Raw genomic sequence first — 14,451 nt, 5'->3', positions numbered from 1 at the left:
ACGCTTTTTCTGTTTCCTCTTTCTTCCGGGTCGTCCTTCCTCATGCTAGCAGCATGGCTCCCACAAACAGGGTGGGAAAAAAGTCCAAAGCCTCGCCGAAATGGACTAAAAGGGCAGAAGAAGACAACATGGAGTTCGAAAACAGCGATTTGGAGGACCGCGACATGGATTTAGCAGAAAAAAAACCCGAGGGGGAGGTTGACGCCTTCAATTTGAAAGAAGTTTTGCGGCTCGGTGGCACGAAGGTAAGTCAAGAAAAAAAAACGAACACATTTGAACACGGGCAACACTTATTTATTTATTTATTCATTCTCATACAGAGATTTCACAGTCAAAATAAATCGTGATTCGAAGAGTATACATTCATAAACATACGAATGAGTAAAAGCTAGCTATGACGTAGAAAGGCCCTGCCCACTCTCCAAACTAGTATTATTGTTTTCCTAATAAATGGCGGCGTCCATATAGGTCAGCGGTAGGGAACCAATGGCTCGGGAGCCACATGTGGCTCTTTCCACGGCTGCATATGGCTCTCCACTAAGCTGTGAGGTCAAATATGGAAATAACTGGTGAGAGCCGAGTCACCAACAATAATAATACTATTATTATTATCATTAGGATAATAATAATAGGAGCGCTGCGTTGACACTAACTCTAACACCACTTTAATCATCATTTTCATTACTCTTCTGGGTGCATAATGTCATTGATACTGATTGATCATGTTATGCACTCTCTGTCAAAAAGGCTCCCTAACCGTGATCCCGACTTTTTTTTTTCTGTCCGCAGGCCGACTTTGTGTTCCTGACCAACTTGAACGAGACCGAAATCCTGGTGGACGGAGGGCAAAAAGACGCCATAGACGACCTGGAGGAGGGCGAGCTGGAAAAGTTCATTGAAAAATTGGGCCTTCGCCAGTTTGCCCACGTGCAGATTGTGCCGGAGGAGAGGGAGGAAGAGCCAGAGGAAAAGGAGGAAAAAGAAGAAGAAGAAAAAGAGCAAGAAAAAGAGGAAAATGAGCTTCCCGAGAAGCAGCCTGCCCGGGCCAAAGCCGAAAAGCCCGATTGGAAAAAAGCTTTGGCGGAGGAGAAGAAGAAAAAGAAGAAGGAGAAAAAAGCCGCGGCATGGGCAAAACAGGACATCTTTGAGTTCCGTCCCAGGAGAGGCCTGCTGGTGAAACCCGGCGGCAAGTGGTACCGCTCCGAGTACAGCGGCGAGGGCTCGGAGCGGCCGCAGGATCCCCAGCTGACGTCCTCCTACCGGACGCTGGCCCGCCAACTGTACGAGGCCGACGTGGCGCTCTTCAAGAGCCAGAAGAAGCTCCAGAAGGGCGCCAACTCGGCCTGGGTCAAGACGGTGGTGTCCACGGGCGTCCTGGCCGACCGCATGGCGGCCGTCACGCTCCTGGTCCAGGACGCGCCCCTTCACACGCTGGAGCACGTGGAGGCCCTGGTGGCCATGGTGGGCAAGAAGGGCGGGCGGCGGGCCGGCCTGATGGCGCTGGACACGCTGCGCGAACTGCTCCTGTCCGAGCTGCTGCCCGAGGAGCGCAAGCTGCGCTTCTTTGACCAGCGTCCCCTGGATAGGCTGGAGGAGATGGCCAGCGGCAACCGCGAGGTCCGTGACCGCCGCCTGTTCCTCTGGTACTTTGAGCACCTCCTCAAGCACCAGGTAAGGGTCTGAACGGTGGGCTCGGCCTGGGCTCGGACCTTCTTTCACTCTCTCGCTCCTCCTCCCGCCTCAGGTGGCCCGCCTGGCGGCGTCGCTGGACGAGGCCTCGCACGACACGGTGGCGGCCACCAAGGCCAAGGCCCTGGACACGGCCTTCCGGCTGCTGTGCGAGCGCCCCGAGCAGGAGCGGGCCTTCCTGGCGCAGGTGGTCAACAAGCTGGGCGACCCCGAGTACAAGACGGCGGCCAAGGCCTCGCACCTGATGGAGACGCTGCTCTTCCACCACCCCAACATGAAGACGGTGGTGTGCTGCGAGGTGGAGCGCCTCCTGTTCCGCGCCAACGTGGGCGCCAGGGCGCAGTACTACGCCGTCTGCTTCCTCAACCAGGTGGGTTAATGGTCCGTTGGAGCCAGCCAGTAGCCAGCCGGCGACCGTTGGAGCCAGTAGCCAGCCAGCGACCACTCGCTCGCCCGCCCGCCCGCTCACTCACCCGGGGGGGCCCGTCTCGTACTTGTGGGCAGGTGCGGCTGAGCCACGAGGAAAAGGAGCTGGCGGCCAGGCTGGTGTCGGTCTACTTTGCCTTCTTCCAGGCCTGCGTGGCCGAGCGCGACCTGCGCTCCAAGATGCTGGGGGCGCTGCTGACCGGCGTCAACCGGGCCTACCCCTACGCCGGGGAGAACGACCGCGCGGTAGAGGAGCAGACGGACACGCTGTTCCGCGTGGCGCACCTGGCCAAGTTCAACGCGGCCGTGCAGGCGCTCATGCTGCTCTTCCAGGTCATGAACTCGCGCCAGAGCCTCTCGGACCGCTTCTACGTGGCGCTCTACCGGTGAGCGTCCGGGGCTGTGCGTCCGTCCGTCTCAACGCCCGCCCGTCCGTCCGTCCGTCTAACTAAAGGCCTCCCTTTCCCCCGGGCGTCCGCTCCCCCGGCAGGAAGATCCTGGACGGCGGCCTGTCGGCGTCCGACCGCCACAACATGTTCCTCAACCTGCTGTACAAGTCGCTGAAGACGGACACGTCGCTGCGGCGCGTGCGCGCCTTCCTCAAGCGCCTGATGCAGGTGGGCGCCCAGCAAGGGGCCAGCTTCGCCTGCGCCGTCCTCTTCCTCTACTCCGAGCTGACGCGGGCCAAGCCGGCGCTCCGGGCGGCGCTGCACCGAAGCGCCACGGTAGGCTCCGCCCTCCCAGAGGATTCCTTTTTTTCTTCTTCTTTGAATTGAATCGCTCTGACCACCCCTCCCTTTACTGCTTTACGCAGGACGCGGAAGAGATGTTCAGAGACATCCCCGAAGACGAAGAGGAGATCTTCCGGGACGCCGACGAGGCGGAGGAGGGGCAGGAGCAGGTGGAGGGGCAGGGGGAAGAAGAGGAGTCCAAGAGCAAATCCGAGGAGCTGCCGTCGGCGTCCTGGGTCCACCGTCATAACCTAAAAGGTGCCCGAACCCTCGGCGCGGGGGAGCTCACCCCGGCCGGTGCGCCCACTCCGAGCAAGCCGTTTGCTTTCCTCCGTCCGCAGGCTCCCAGAAAAGGCAGACGTACGATCCGCTGCACAGGAACCCCTTGTTCTGCGCCGCCGAACGCGACTGCGTCTGGGAACTGCACGGGGTGAGAAGAAAGGGGACTCTGCCGTTGCGGGCGGGGATGGTCTCTGGGCGTTAAGCGCCATTGTTTTGCTCCCCTTTTTTTTTCAGCTGTCCCGCCACTTCCACCCCACGGTGTCACTTTACGCCAAAACGCTCCTGCAGGTGAGAGAGACACGCAAAAGCACCTCTTTGGCGCCGTGGCTGAAAGATTTGTGCGTAGGGGGATTCCATCAAGTACTCCGGAGACCCCCTGCAGGACTTTACGCTCATGCGCTTCCTGGACAGATTTGTCTTTCGAAACCCCAAAAAGTCGCAGGGCAAACGTAAGTGCCGTGGCGACGCTCTTTTTATGATTATTATTATTTGTTTTTTTTCCAAATTTCATTTCTTTTTCTCTCCCCCCCACCCCAGAGAACACTGACGCCACGGTCATGAAGCCCCAGCGGAAACCTCCCGGTGTCTTTTTAGCAGGTGAACTTTCTTTTTTTTTCTTTGTGGGAAGCGTGGCGTTCGCCCCACTTGACCGAGACTCCTCCCTCCCTCCTCCTGCCAACAGTCAACAGCCCCGAGTTTCTGGCCAAAGAAGAAAGCCAAATTGCCGCCGACCAAATCTTCTTTTACCGGTGAGTTTGCCCCGACGGCGGCGGTGACCCGGTTCGAGGCCGAGCGTGACTCCGAGACGGCGCCGTCCCCGGCAGGTTCTTCAAGAAGCAGCAGGAGCAGGCGGGTCTTACTCAGCCCCAAGCTGACAACAAGCACACGGAGAGAGTGGACGACGACGTGGACGACGACGTGGACGAGGAAGTGGACGACGAGGAGTTTGAGACCATTCTCGGTGGGTGGACAAAACTTGAAAAGGGGGGGGGGAAGGACATTCTCAAATGGGATTGGAATGATTGGAAATTGTGGCCGGCAGACTCGTACGAAGGCGACTATGCCGACTTCCTGGACGTAGACCTGGACTTTGCCGGGTGAGGACCATAACGGGGAGACCGGCAAGCCCCTCCCGTAAGAGAGCCGCCACGAGCACTTTCCTTTTCCAGGAACGTTACCAGCAAAAAAGGCAGAAAGAAAGGCGCCGACGACTCGGACGACGAGTCGGATCCGGACGACCTGGACGACGAGGAAATGTCGCTGGGCAGCATGGACGCCGAGGAATTTGGGGAAGACGACGTGGACGACGACGTGGACGAAGAGGGAGGGACCTTTGTGGACGACATGGACGACGATGTGGACGAAGAGGGAGGGACCTTTGTGGACGGTAAAAAAAAAAAAAAAAAAAAAAATGATGATAATAATGAATGACGGCTTGAAGGACGCGTGTCAATTTATCATTTTGCCTCCAGAACTAGAAGAGGCGGATGAAGACCAAGATGATCTGGACTCTGGTGAGTTGAGGCTTTTTCCACATAGGGTTAACCATCTGACTCATCCTCCTCCTCTTCTTCCTCAGATGAAGACCACGTCCCAGAAGCCAAGCCTCCTTCCAAGAAAGCCAAGAGAAAGTCAAAGGAGGAGCCCACTTTGGGTCAGTAGCCCCCTGCCTTCCAAACCCCGCCACCCCTTTATGAGTGCACTCTGCCCCAGTCCACGCCGTCTCGCCATCAGGCTCCCGAGCGGGAAAGAAGAAGCGCTGGGGAGACGGCGACGACCACGGCGACGACCACGGCGACGTCTTTGCGGCGGCCGAGGAGGTGAGCCCGTAGACGCGTCCGCCGGTGGCTCTCGAGCCGCCCCACTCCAACCCCTTTTGCGCTTTTGCGCTTGCCCGCTTGGCAGTTCGGATGCCTGCTGGACGACAACGCCGACAGCAAAGTGGACAGCGTCGGACCGGACGCCATGTCCAACGCCGACAAAGCGGGTCAGTTGACGCCGGAGACCGTTTGTGGCCTCGTGGGTGGACATTGGGTGAGTGGTGACTACAGTGGTCCCTGACGCTGGCGGCGTGTGGCGGCGTGTGGCGGCGTGTGGCGTCTTCTTGCAGGCTTGAAGCAGCTGAAGTGGGAGCGTCAGCGCCACGACTGGATCCACAATCGCGACGCCAAGTCCATGCGCCGCAAGAAGGCCGCCTTCAACAAAAAGAAGCGCCTGCGCCGTGGCCCCAAGAGGAAGTAGGCGGGGCCCGGGGGGGGGGCTCTCCACGGCGGCCATTTCAGTGGACTTGTAGACGGACGGCGCTCACCTTCCAAAATGGACGTCTTTCTCTTCACGCTGCTCCGGAAATCTGGAAGATAGGTGAAAACATTTGTTGTTGTTGTTGTTTTTTCTTTTAGCTTTTTCTTTTTTGCGAAACAATCTGTTTTGACTGATTGCCTTTTCCCAAAGTACAATAAAGGACTAAGTATGATTTACAAACAACAAGTACTACTGTCTTCTCTTGGAGGCTGGTGGCCCAGTCAAAAAGTCATCAGTGGTGGATGAAAAGACCAAGGAAACAAAGGTCTTTTTTAATGGAAAAATCAGTCTGTCATAAATCAGCAGCAGCCACCGGGATTCGAACCCCGCTCGTCCACACGGCAGTCAGGTGAACAAACCTCTGCACCATGCAGCCATCCACCCTCTACTTGGTGATTATTGGAAAGTCTGGACTACACACAGTTGTTTTTATTTGAAGTAAAAATGACTCCCAACTGGGACTTGAACCACAACTCCCCACACGGCAGTCAGGTTAGCGATCCACTACACCACCAGGACACCATACTTAACCTAGTGACTATTGGTAAGTCTTGACTAAACATGTTTTTTTTTTTTTTAATTTAAGGGAAAAATGACTCCCAACCAGGGTTTGAACCCCCAACTGCCCGCATGGTAGTCAGGTAAGCTATCCACTACACCACCAGGACACCATACTTAATCTAGTGATTATTGGAAAGTATTGACTAAACATGTTTTTTTTTTATTTATTTAAGGGAAAAATGACTCCCAACCAGGATTTGAACCCCCAACTGCCCGCACGGCAGTCATGTAAGCGATCCACTGGACCACCAATCGGATACACTTCTCTTTGTCATTATTGAAAGATCATCACTACAAATATATGGAAACAATTTAGGGAAAATGTTTCCTAACCGGGATTTGAACCCTCAACTTCACGCATAGAAGTCAGGTGAGTGAACCACTGGACCACCAATTGGCCACAAATGACACTTAGTCACTATTGAAAGGTCTTGACCACAAATATATAGAAATAATTTAGGGAAAATGTTTCTCTATTGGGATTTGAATCACAACTCCCCGCATCCTAGACAGGTAAACAAACCACTACACCACAAAGTCACCACACTTACCCTAGTGAATATTTGAAAGTCTTAACTAAACATGTATTTTTTTTATTTAAGGGAAAAATGACTCCAACCAGGATTTGAACCCCCAACTCCTCGCACGGCAGTCATGTAAGCGAACCACTGGACCACCAATTGGACACACTTTACTGTGTCATCATTGAAAAGTCATGACTACAAATATATAGAAACAATTTAGGGAAAATGTTTCTCAACTGGGATTTGAACCACAACCTCCCGCGCGACAGTCAGGTGAGTGAACCACTGCACCACAAAGTCACCACACTTACGCTAGTGAATATTTGAAAGTATTTACTAAACATGTTTTTTGTTTTATTTGAGGGAAAAATGATTCCCAACTGGGATTTGAACCCCCAACTGTCTGCATGGCAGTCAGGTGAGTGCACCATTACACCACCAGTTGATCAGACTTAATTTAGCCATTTGTGTAAAGCTTTGACAGTCGTCTCTATTTAAAAGAAAAATGTCTTAGTCTTTTTTGGATAGAAAATGGTTTATCCACTTGAATATTGCACAAGCTGGAAAAAGTGGTGTGGGTTGCCAGAGCCGAACACAGCCAAAGTAAAAAAAAGAGAAGAAAAAAAAAGAGTCGATGACGTTCCCGGAAATGACGTCACATTGTAGAGCCGGAAGTGAAACGGACCGACAGAGAACACGGAAGCAAACCGCATGTTGTTTACCTGTTTCCTTTGTTTTGTTTGTAAACGTCTTTTCAGGTTTTTAATCGCATGATCTAAACTGCTTCATTTGGGTCAACTCCAACCAAGACACGTTTATTAAAGGACACGAACAGAAGTTCACCAAGAAGTTGTTGTTTTTGACGTTGGCTGATTTTTGTGCACTCGACGCATGGCGGCGAAAAGGTAAGAAATGCTCCCGTTTTCTACATTGCAAGTTTCTCTAAAGATATAGTTCCACCTGCAGTCATCATATATCTCCAAATCGAATTGCGTTTAGTGTTTCTAATCGTTTCCAAGATCGCGCAAGGACAGGAAAGAAGACGGCTCAATGATGACTATTCCAATTCGAAATTCCTCTTAGAACATTCGTCATAAAAAGAAAATCCTAATTGTGGAAAGACACTCACATTTATTTATTTCTGGTAATGACCATGTATAGTAAGGCTTTCTTTCACAAAAAAAACGACATAGTATAGTAAGGCTTTTTTTTTTTTAAATAACAACGACCATGTATATATATATATATATATATAGTAAAACGACATAGTATATATATAGTAAAACGATATAGTATATATCTATAGTAAAACGACATAGTATATATATAGTAAAACGACATAGTATATATAGTAAAACGACATAATATATCTATAGTAAAACGACATAGTATATATATAGTAAAACGACTTAGTATATATATATAGTAAAAGGACATAGTATATATATAGTAAAACGCCATAGTATATATTGTAAAACGACATAGTATATATATATATATGTATATAGTAAAACGACATAGTATATATATATATATCTATATAGTAAAACTTTTTTTTTTGCTTCAAAAACGACATAGTATAGTAAGGCTTTTTTCCCCACGAGTCTGTGATTTAATAGAATTCTCCTTCTGACACAGCAGATCAACCTGGGCCCGTTGAGCAAGCCAAGCGGCCAGTAGTCAAGACCTTCAAATGATGACCAAGGAAAGTGCAGAGGTTTGTTCACCTGACTCCCGTCTGGGAGACCTGTATCCCGCTTGTGATAGATACATTTTCACTTAGTTCTTTCTGTGTATTTGCAGGCAAGACCTTCAAATGATGACCAAGGAACGTGGAGCCACTTGGTGGCGCCACCTTCAAATGATGACCAAGGAAGGTGGAGCCACCTAGTGGCGCCAAGCTCTGCTGTCGTTTGACTGATCACTACACCATGTAGGTGAGTAGATGAAAAAAACTTTTTAATTTATATAAAATACTTAGTCATACTTTTCAGTAAAAGGTTATATTCCGAACTGCCTTCCCAGGCAATGGGGTGAAACACTTAGTCGTTTTTTGACAAAATGTTTCATCCACCACTGAAGACTTATACACTTAAACACTTTGGCATTATACAGGGTTAGGAGTGAAACACTTAGTCATTTTTTTTCAGTAAAACAATTTATTCCGAACTGCGTTCCCAGGAAATGGGGTGAAACAGTTAGTCATTTTTTGACAAAATGTTTTATCCACCACTGAAGACTTATACACTTAAACACTTTGGCATTATACAGGGTTAGGAGTGAAACACTTAGTCATTTTTTTCAGTAAAACAATTTATTCACGAAGTTGGCTGATCACTACACTGTGAGGTTCAGTAAATGGAACAAGAAAAAAAAAATTATTTATATAAAACACTAAGTCATACTTTTCAGTAAAAGGTTATATTTCACTTAGTTCTTTCTGTGTATTTGCAGGCAAGATCTTCAAATGATGACCAAGGAAGGTGGAGCCACTTGGTGGCGCCACCTTCAAATGATGACCAAGGAAGGTGGAGCCACCTGGTGGTTTGACTGATCACTACACCATGTAGGTGAGTAGACGAAAATTTTTTTTTGAATTTATATAAAACACTTAGTCATACATTTCAGCAAAAGGTTATATTCCGAACTGCCTTTTTTGTCATAAAAAGCCTTACTATACTATGTCGTTTTTTTTTTGCGATAAAAAGCCTTACTATACTATGTCGTTTTTTAGCCCATAAAAAGCCTTACTATACTATGTCGTTTTTTGCAATAAAAAGCCTTACTATACTATGTCATTTTTTTGCCATAAAAAGCCTTACTATACTATGTCGTTTTTGGCGATAAAAAAGCCTTACTATACTATGTCGTTTTTTGCAATAAAAAGCCTTACTATACTATGTCGTTTTTTTTGCAATAAAAAGCCTTACTATACTATGAAAAAAAAATGACTTACCATACTCTTTCCAAGTGTGAAGTAAATCCACATGGAGTTAAGATTGACGTCCAAGAAGGGCGTTAGGAGCGCTCGCCCAGGTGCCAGCGGAAACGGGCCAACAGAGGCACGTGGTCGGACGAATGGCGGGCGTTGGGCAGTCCGCCGGCGCGCTCCAACTGAGCCTGGCCGGCCAACGACAGCCTGCCCAGCAGCTGGAGGCCCCGCCCCTTAGACCCTGGACGCGGGAAGGGCGGGATCAGCCACGGAACGTTCGGGAGGCCGGCGCGCTCTTACCCCACGGCGTGTAGAGGATGTAGTCCACCATGGCGGCGGAGTGCGCGTGGTAGGTGGTGACGGCGGCCGAGCCGTCGGGCCACAGGCGGGGGCCGTACGACGAGCGCAGGCACAAATGGTGCTCCAGGTGCCAACTGCGTAAAATTAACATTTTGGGCGTTACACACGTCAACAGACGGGAGAGTCGTGCCTACCTTTTGGACGCCTCCTCCCGTCCTTTGGCGGGCACCCCCGAGGCGACGCCTTCTTCCGCACCTGCGCAAAAAGCAGACAAAAATGGGATGGCGCGCGCGCGCCCGCCGCCGCCGGCAAAGAGAGCGGGAGAAATGGGACCTGCGGCGGAGGACGCCGGGGGGCTCTCGTACTGGCAGCGCCGGTTGATGCCCAAGGCGAGCGACCAGATGGGGTCGGGCAGCAGGCGCTGCGGTCCGCGGGGAACGCGCTCCTGACCCGACACCTGCGCCGTCGCACAAGGGGCGGAGACTTAGAGGGAAGCTTACTCGCCGGCCGGTTTACTTCAAGTGGCGGCGGCTTTAGAGACGGACCGCGTTGGCGGGCAGGTGGCGATAGCGCAGCCGCCCGGCCAGCAGGAAGGTGAGCAGCGGACTCCACGGCGTGGAGTTCAAGTCGCCGCACAAGAGCTTGGCGGCGTCCGGGAGGCGGGACCGCCGCTCCATCTCGGCCAGCAGGACGGCCAGCTGGGCCAGCTTGACGTCGCCTCGCCGCGGGTTAAAGAGCAGGTGCGTGTTGGCCACGCACAGCGTGCCGCCGCGCCCGCCGTCCCGGGGCCGCAGCAGCACCACCAAGCCCACGTTGTGGCGGTCCAGGAGGGCGTCGCCGGCTCGGAAGAACTCCACCGGGTTGGACGAGAGCAGAGAGAAGCGCGAGGTCTTGAAGGCCACCGCGCAGCCGTCCACTTTCTGGCCCGTTCGCTTCTTGTACACGCAATCGTAACCTGAAAAAGAAAAAAAGAAATGGCCATCACTTTTTCTTTCCCTAATTGGGGGGGCACGTGCCAAAGTCAGCTGGGCTTCTGCGCTGTATTATGGGACGGGATTCCAACCTTGCGCGCGCAGGGCGTCTTTGATCTGCGTCTCAAAGTGGTCCGCCTGAACTTCTTGAAGACACAGCACCTGTCAAAGGTCGGAGGTTAGAGTGGCGGGAGCGAGCGCTCCACGGGCCAGCCAGCCAGCCAGCCAGCCAGCGCTCCACCCGGCACTCACGTCGGCGTCGTGCTGCCGCAGCTCGGCCAGTAGGTTGGGCAATCTGTGCGACCAGTCCAGCGCTTCCGGCCGACAGTGCGAGTACAGGTGGGCATTGTCCCGCAGGAGATCCTGCGACAGGATGTTATAGGACATCACCGTCAAGTCCACGGCTCCGGCGCCTCCGCCGGCGCCTCCGCCGACGGGCCACGTCTCCCACCGTCGGTCCGGTGGCGCCACGTCACCCCCTGGAAGGAAACGCAGTCAGACGTGCTGAAAACCAAAACCCAAAAACGTGCCTGCTAAATGTTTTTTTTTTTTTTTTTTTTGCTGCGGTTAGCCTTAAAATCAGGTGCAACTTTGTCAGAAATGAATGAAAATAAGAATAACTCACCCGAAGCCCGGGAGGCCACCACTTGGCCATCTTCTCCCGAGACGTCCTGGCCACGGTTCTCCATCTCCCCTGCCTTCCTCTTTCGTTCCCAGGGAGGGCGGCGACGGCGCTCTCCGGGCTCCATCCCGAGAGCGCCGGACAACCGTCGGAGCCGGGGAGACGGGGGCCGTGCGGCCAGACGTCGGCGAACGAGGTGGCCGCCGACGCCGCTCAACTTGCCAAGGAGCATGACGTGCCTGTGTGGAAAAAGCAACAAAAAGAAATTCATTCGCTCATTTAGACGTGAGCACTACCAACTGCCATTGATCATGGTTTCAACATTAGACGTCCCTCATGATGATTTATTTGATAGATGAGGCATTTTCACGACACAAAATGTCCCTTTTTTATGATACTATTACTATTTCTTATGAGGGTACCCACATATCATCCATCCATAATGATGTGATTGTTCCCTTTAATGTTATTATCATCATGCTTGCGATTTGCTGGCAACCCATTCAGCGTGTTTGTTCCAGCACCCCCGCCACCCCTGTGAGGATGAGCGCGACGAAATATGAATGGATAGATGTTAAAGTAGTAGTGGTAACGCCAATCTACAACGGCACAAGCCAACTTGGAAGAAAATGAAGTTTGATCATGAAAGTAACAGTGGCTACTTCCCATCTGCTCCGAACTGACATTTCATGTGGCGGTGGTTAAAAAAAAGATAGCAACTTACCGTTTACTGCAATTAGACGAGACATCATGTCTTCAGAAAACTATTCAGAGTACTTTTTTGCTGATCAGTAAGATATAAAGACCACCCGAGAAGTTTAAATATAAACAGCGTGCAGCTAGACATTAGGCGACATTGTAAACGTCATCAATGTGAGTCGGAAAACGTTTACGACTTCCTGTTAATATTACTAAATGAAAACGGCAAATAGCTTACATCATTGATCCAACACTCGAATTATACTTTAGTGTTGTCCTCTACAAAAGTTAAATGATCTCCACGTTCCAACCATACAGCACATTTAATTAAAAATAAAAAGTCACTTTATCCCAGTCAATGGGAGTTTTTTTCTGTTGAAGGCAACGTACCACAATACACACATTTCTTTTAAATCAAGTTTTGTGCATTATATAGTGAGGTCGTACTCACCCTTTGGCTATAAAAAATCCACCACTCGTATTGCATTTTTTACGGGAATCATTGTAAGTGGTCAGCATGGAATTAGCCGTTGTTGTGGCAAATGCGAGCAGGCAGCGAGCAGGCAGCGCGCAGGCAGCTAGTTGGCTTTCCTTCAGAGTAGATCAAGATGGCGGCAACATCCGTAACTATGCGCCGTTTGGAGCCCAACTTTTCCACACAGAATCAGCAAATGCCGGACTGGACCGACAAAGAAGTCAGCACCGGGGTGAGTGACTCTCGTGGCTCTCGTGGCTACCTTCTCGAGTCGAACTCGTCCCGTTTTGCTCAAGGAAACGTGAATAGTGAACGTCGGCTGAATGAGACAGCAAATCACTACCGACGCAGCTAAAGATGCTAACGAGTAAGACAAAACAAAAAGAGTCGGTTTAGTCCATCAATAATACCCGGGGCCTTGCTCCGCCTTCCCTTACATTCCCTTACCTTACTAAACCCAATCGTAATCTAACCTAACCCAATCAGCCGCCCGTGAAAAGGCAGAAAGGCTAAAAGCCGAGCTGTTGATTAGCGATGGACGTCTAATGTCTTTGGCTAGCAGTCGATTGGTGTTTCTGTGCCCTGCAGTCGATTGAGTGGTGGCAAGGTTGCTCGTGTACGTTCAATAGTTTCAGTCTGGATCATGGTCATACGACCAAGTTAGGCCTTACTGTCAAAAGAGCACATTTATTTGGGTTCGTCCTCAATGACTAGCTCAAATTTGAATAAGATTGCTCCTTTGCCTGCCTGACAGACCACCATCATGGCGTTGGAGTACGACGGCGGCGTGGTCATCGGAGCGGACTCTCGTACCACCACCGGGTGATTGCCGATGTCGCCGTGGCGTTGATCCGCGTGTGCCGTCGCCGTTAATAATCTGGGGTGGGGGTGCGCTGTCGTCCCACAGAGCGTACATCGCCAACAGGGTGACGGACAAACTGACGCCCATCCACGAGCGCATCTTCTGCTGCAGGTGATGGACCGCCACCGCCGCTATTTCCTCTTCTAGTATTTTCCCCTCACACATCTTCCGGCGCCACAGATCCGGATCGGCCGCCGACACCCAGGCCATCGCTGACGTGGTGGCCTACCAGCTGGGCTTTCACAGGTAGGCAAAGTCGGGCTGGGGCGCCCCGTTTTTGGTCCGGCGTCCCTTTGACTGTATCTCCCCCCCGCCCCCCTCAGCATCGAATTGGACGAGCCCCCCTTGGTGGAGACGGCCGCCAACCTTTTCCGGGCCAGCTGCTACCGCTACCGAGAGGAGTTGACCGCCGGGATCATCGTGGCGGGCTGGGACCGCAGGAAGGGCGGACAGGTACGGCCTTCCTTCCTCCTTCCTTACTTGCCGTGATCGCCAACTCTGACGCCAACCCGACCGACCGACCGACCGACCGCCCTTCAGGTGTACTGCGTCCCCGTCGGCGGGATGCTGGCCAGACAGCCCGTGTCGGTGGGCGGCAGCGGCAGCACCTACATTTATGGCTTCATGGACTCCAACTACAAAGCGGGGATGAGTCGCGAGCAGTGCTTGGAGTTGACCGCCACAGGTGAGTGAGGGATTCGGCCGGCCCGCCGAGCCCGGAAAAGAAGTGGCCCACCGGCTTCTTTTGTCTTGGGCAGCCTTGTCACTGGCCATGGAGAGAGACGGCTCCAGCGGGGGCGTCGTCCGATTGGCCAGCATTTCCGAGGAAGGTGTGGAGAGGCGCGTGATCCTGGGGGACCAGCTGCCCAAGTTCTCCACCCACTGAACATGCGTCCTTCCGCCCACGTTTGCCAATAGAATGTCCGCTTGACTTTTCCCTGCTTTGCAAAATAAAGGACCATTTCCAAAAGTTTGGTCTCCTCTTTCTTGTTGACGGTGTGGCCAGTGCTCCGGCCAATGGTTGAAAGACGCTTGTCCCAAACGCACAAGTCACCTGTTTGGCGCAGAGTTCCTTT

At 51.9% G+C, this 14,451-nt stretch overlaps 3 protein-coding genes and 1 long non-coding RNA gene across 7 annotated transcripts; 3 read left to right on the top strand and 1 right to left on the bottom strand.

Annotated features, from left to right (window-relative positions):
• Positions 1–4: 4 nt before the first annotated feature.
• cebpz (CCAAT enhancer binding protein zeta) lies at positions 5–5,615 on the top strand. Of its 2 annotated transcripts, none has more exons than XM_077738556.1 (19): positions 5–245; positions 790–1,671; positions 1,745–2,059; positions 2,194–2,501; positions 2,606–2,840; positions 2,930–3,104; positions 3,188–3,276; positions 3,363–3,416; positions 3,475–3,577; positions 3,666–3,725; positions 3,811–3,877; positions 3,953–4,089; positions 4,171–4,225; positions 4,298–4,471; positions 4,602–4,642; positions 4,708–4,782; positions 4,863–4,948; positions 5,034–5,115; positions 5,239–5,615. In XM_077738556.1, exons 1-19 carry the CDS (start codon positions 54–56, stop codon positions 5,367–5,369), a joined length of 3,261 nt encoding a protein of 1,086 aa, XP_077594682.1. In that variant the 5' UTR covers positions 5–53; the 3' UTR covers positions 5,370–5,615. The 2 variants fall into 2 exon arrangements, with proteins under 2 accessions (XP_077594682.1, XP_077594674.1); XM_077738548.1 differs by having other exon boundaries at positions 6–245; positions 4,298–4,515; positions 4,601–4,642.
• Positions 5,616–7,187: 1,572 nt separating this feature from the next.
• LOC144187902 (uncharacterized) lies at positions 7,188–9,138 on the top strand. Its single transcript, XR_013324916.1, has 4 exons — positions 7,188–7,419; positions 8,153–8,231; positions 8,318–8,451; positions 8,969–9,138. It is a non-coding gene; the product is annotated as an uncharacterized LOC144187902 (long non-coding RNA).
• Positions 9,139–9,476: 338 nt separating this feature from the next.
• angel2 (angel homolog 2 (Drosophila)) lies at positions 9,477–14,451 on the bottom strand. 3 transcript variants are annotated; one of them, XM_077710647.1, is made up of 9 exons: positions 12,490–14,451; positions 11,343–11,578; positions 10,970–11,196; positions 10,810–10,879; positions 10,292–10,701; positions 10,080–10,203; positions 9,941–10,001; positions 9,747–9,880; positions 9,477–9,687 (listed from the first exon to the last, which is right to left on the bottom strand). In XM_077710647.1, the coding sequence occupies exons 1-9, from the start codon at positions 12,555–12,557 to the stop codon at positions 9,533–9,535; spliced, it is 1,485 nt and encodes a 494-aa protein (XP_077566773.1). In that variant the 5' UTR covers positions 12,558–14,451; the 3' UTR covers positions 9,477–9,532. The 3 variants fall into 3 exon arrangements, with proteins under 3 accessions (XP_077566773.1, XP_077566771.1, XP_077566772.1); XM_077710645.1 differs by having other exon boundaries at positions 9,941–10,203; XM_077710646.1 differs by lacking the exon at positions 12,490–14,451 and adding an exon at positions 12,064–12,234 and having other exon boundaries at positions 9,941–10,203.
• On the top strand, positions 12,577–14,345 carry psmb6 (proteasome 20S subunit beta 6). The gene is made up of 7 exons (XM_077710648.1): positions 12,577–12,745; positions 13,268–13,335; positions 13,421–13,486; positions 13,556–13,621; positions 13,699–13,828; positions 13,916–14,060; positions 14,134–14,345. Exons 1-7 carry the CDS (start codon positions 12,647–12,649, stop codon positions 14,259–14,261), a joined length of 702 nt encoding a protein of 233 aa, XP_077566774.1. The 5' UTR covers positions 12,577–12,646; the 3' UTR covers positions 14,262–14,345.

Source organism: Stigmatopora nigra, chromosome 2 (genome assembly GCF_051989575.1).
Source record: "Stigmatopora nigra isolate UIUO_SnigA chromosome 2, RoL_Snig_1.1, whole genome shotgun sequence".
NCBI lineage: Eukaryota > Metazoa > Chordata > Actinopteri > Syngnathiformes > Syngnathidae > Stigmatopora > Stigmatopora nigra.
This window is presented reverse-complemented; position numbering and strand designations above follow the sequence as displayed.

Coding starts and splice junctions, on each gene's coding strand:
- cebpz (XM_077738548.1), top strand. CDS start 54: ATGGCTCCCACAAACAGGGTGGGAAAAAAGTCCAAAGCCTCGCCGAAA. Junction 3,417..3,474: donor ACGCCAAAACGCTCCTGCAG/GTGAGAGAGACA, acceptor ATTTGTGCGTAG/GGGGATTCCATCAAGTACTC. Junction 4,783..4,862: donor AAAGGAGGAGCCCACTTTGG/GTCAGTAGCCCC, acceptor TCTCGCCATCAG/GCTCCCGAGCGGGAAAGAAG.
- angel2 (XM_077710645.1), bottom strand. CDS start 12,557: ATGCTGACCACTTACAATGATTCCCGTAAAAAATGCAATACGAGTGGT. Junction 10,880..10,969: donor TGCGGCAGCACGACGCCGAC/GTGAGTGCCGGG, acceptor GACCTTTGACAG/GTGCTGTGTCTTCAAGAAGT. Junction 10,702..10,809: donor AGACGCCCTGCGCGCGCAAG/GTTGGAATCCCG, acceptor TTTCTTTTTCAG/GTTACGATTGCGTGTACAAG.
- psmb6 (XM_077710648.1), top strand. CDS start 12,647: ATGGCGGCAACATCCGTAACTATGCGCCGTTTGGAGCCCAACTTTTCC. Junction 12,746..13,267: donor ACAAAGAAGTCAGCACCGGG/GTGAGTGACTCT, acceptor CCTGCCTGACAG/ACCACCATCATGGCGTTGGA. Junction 13,336..13,420: donor GACTCTCGTACCACCACCGG/GTGATTGCCGAT, acceptor GTCGTCCCACAG/AGCGTACATCGCCAACAGGG.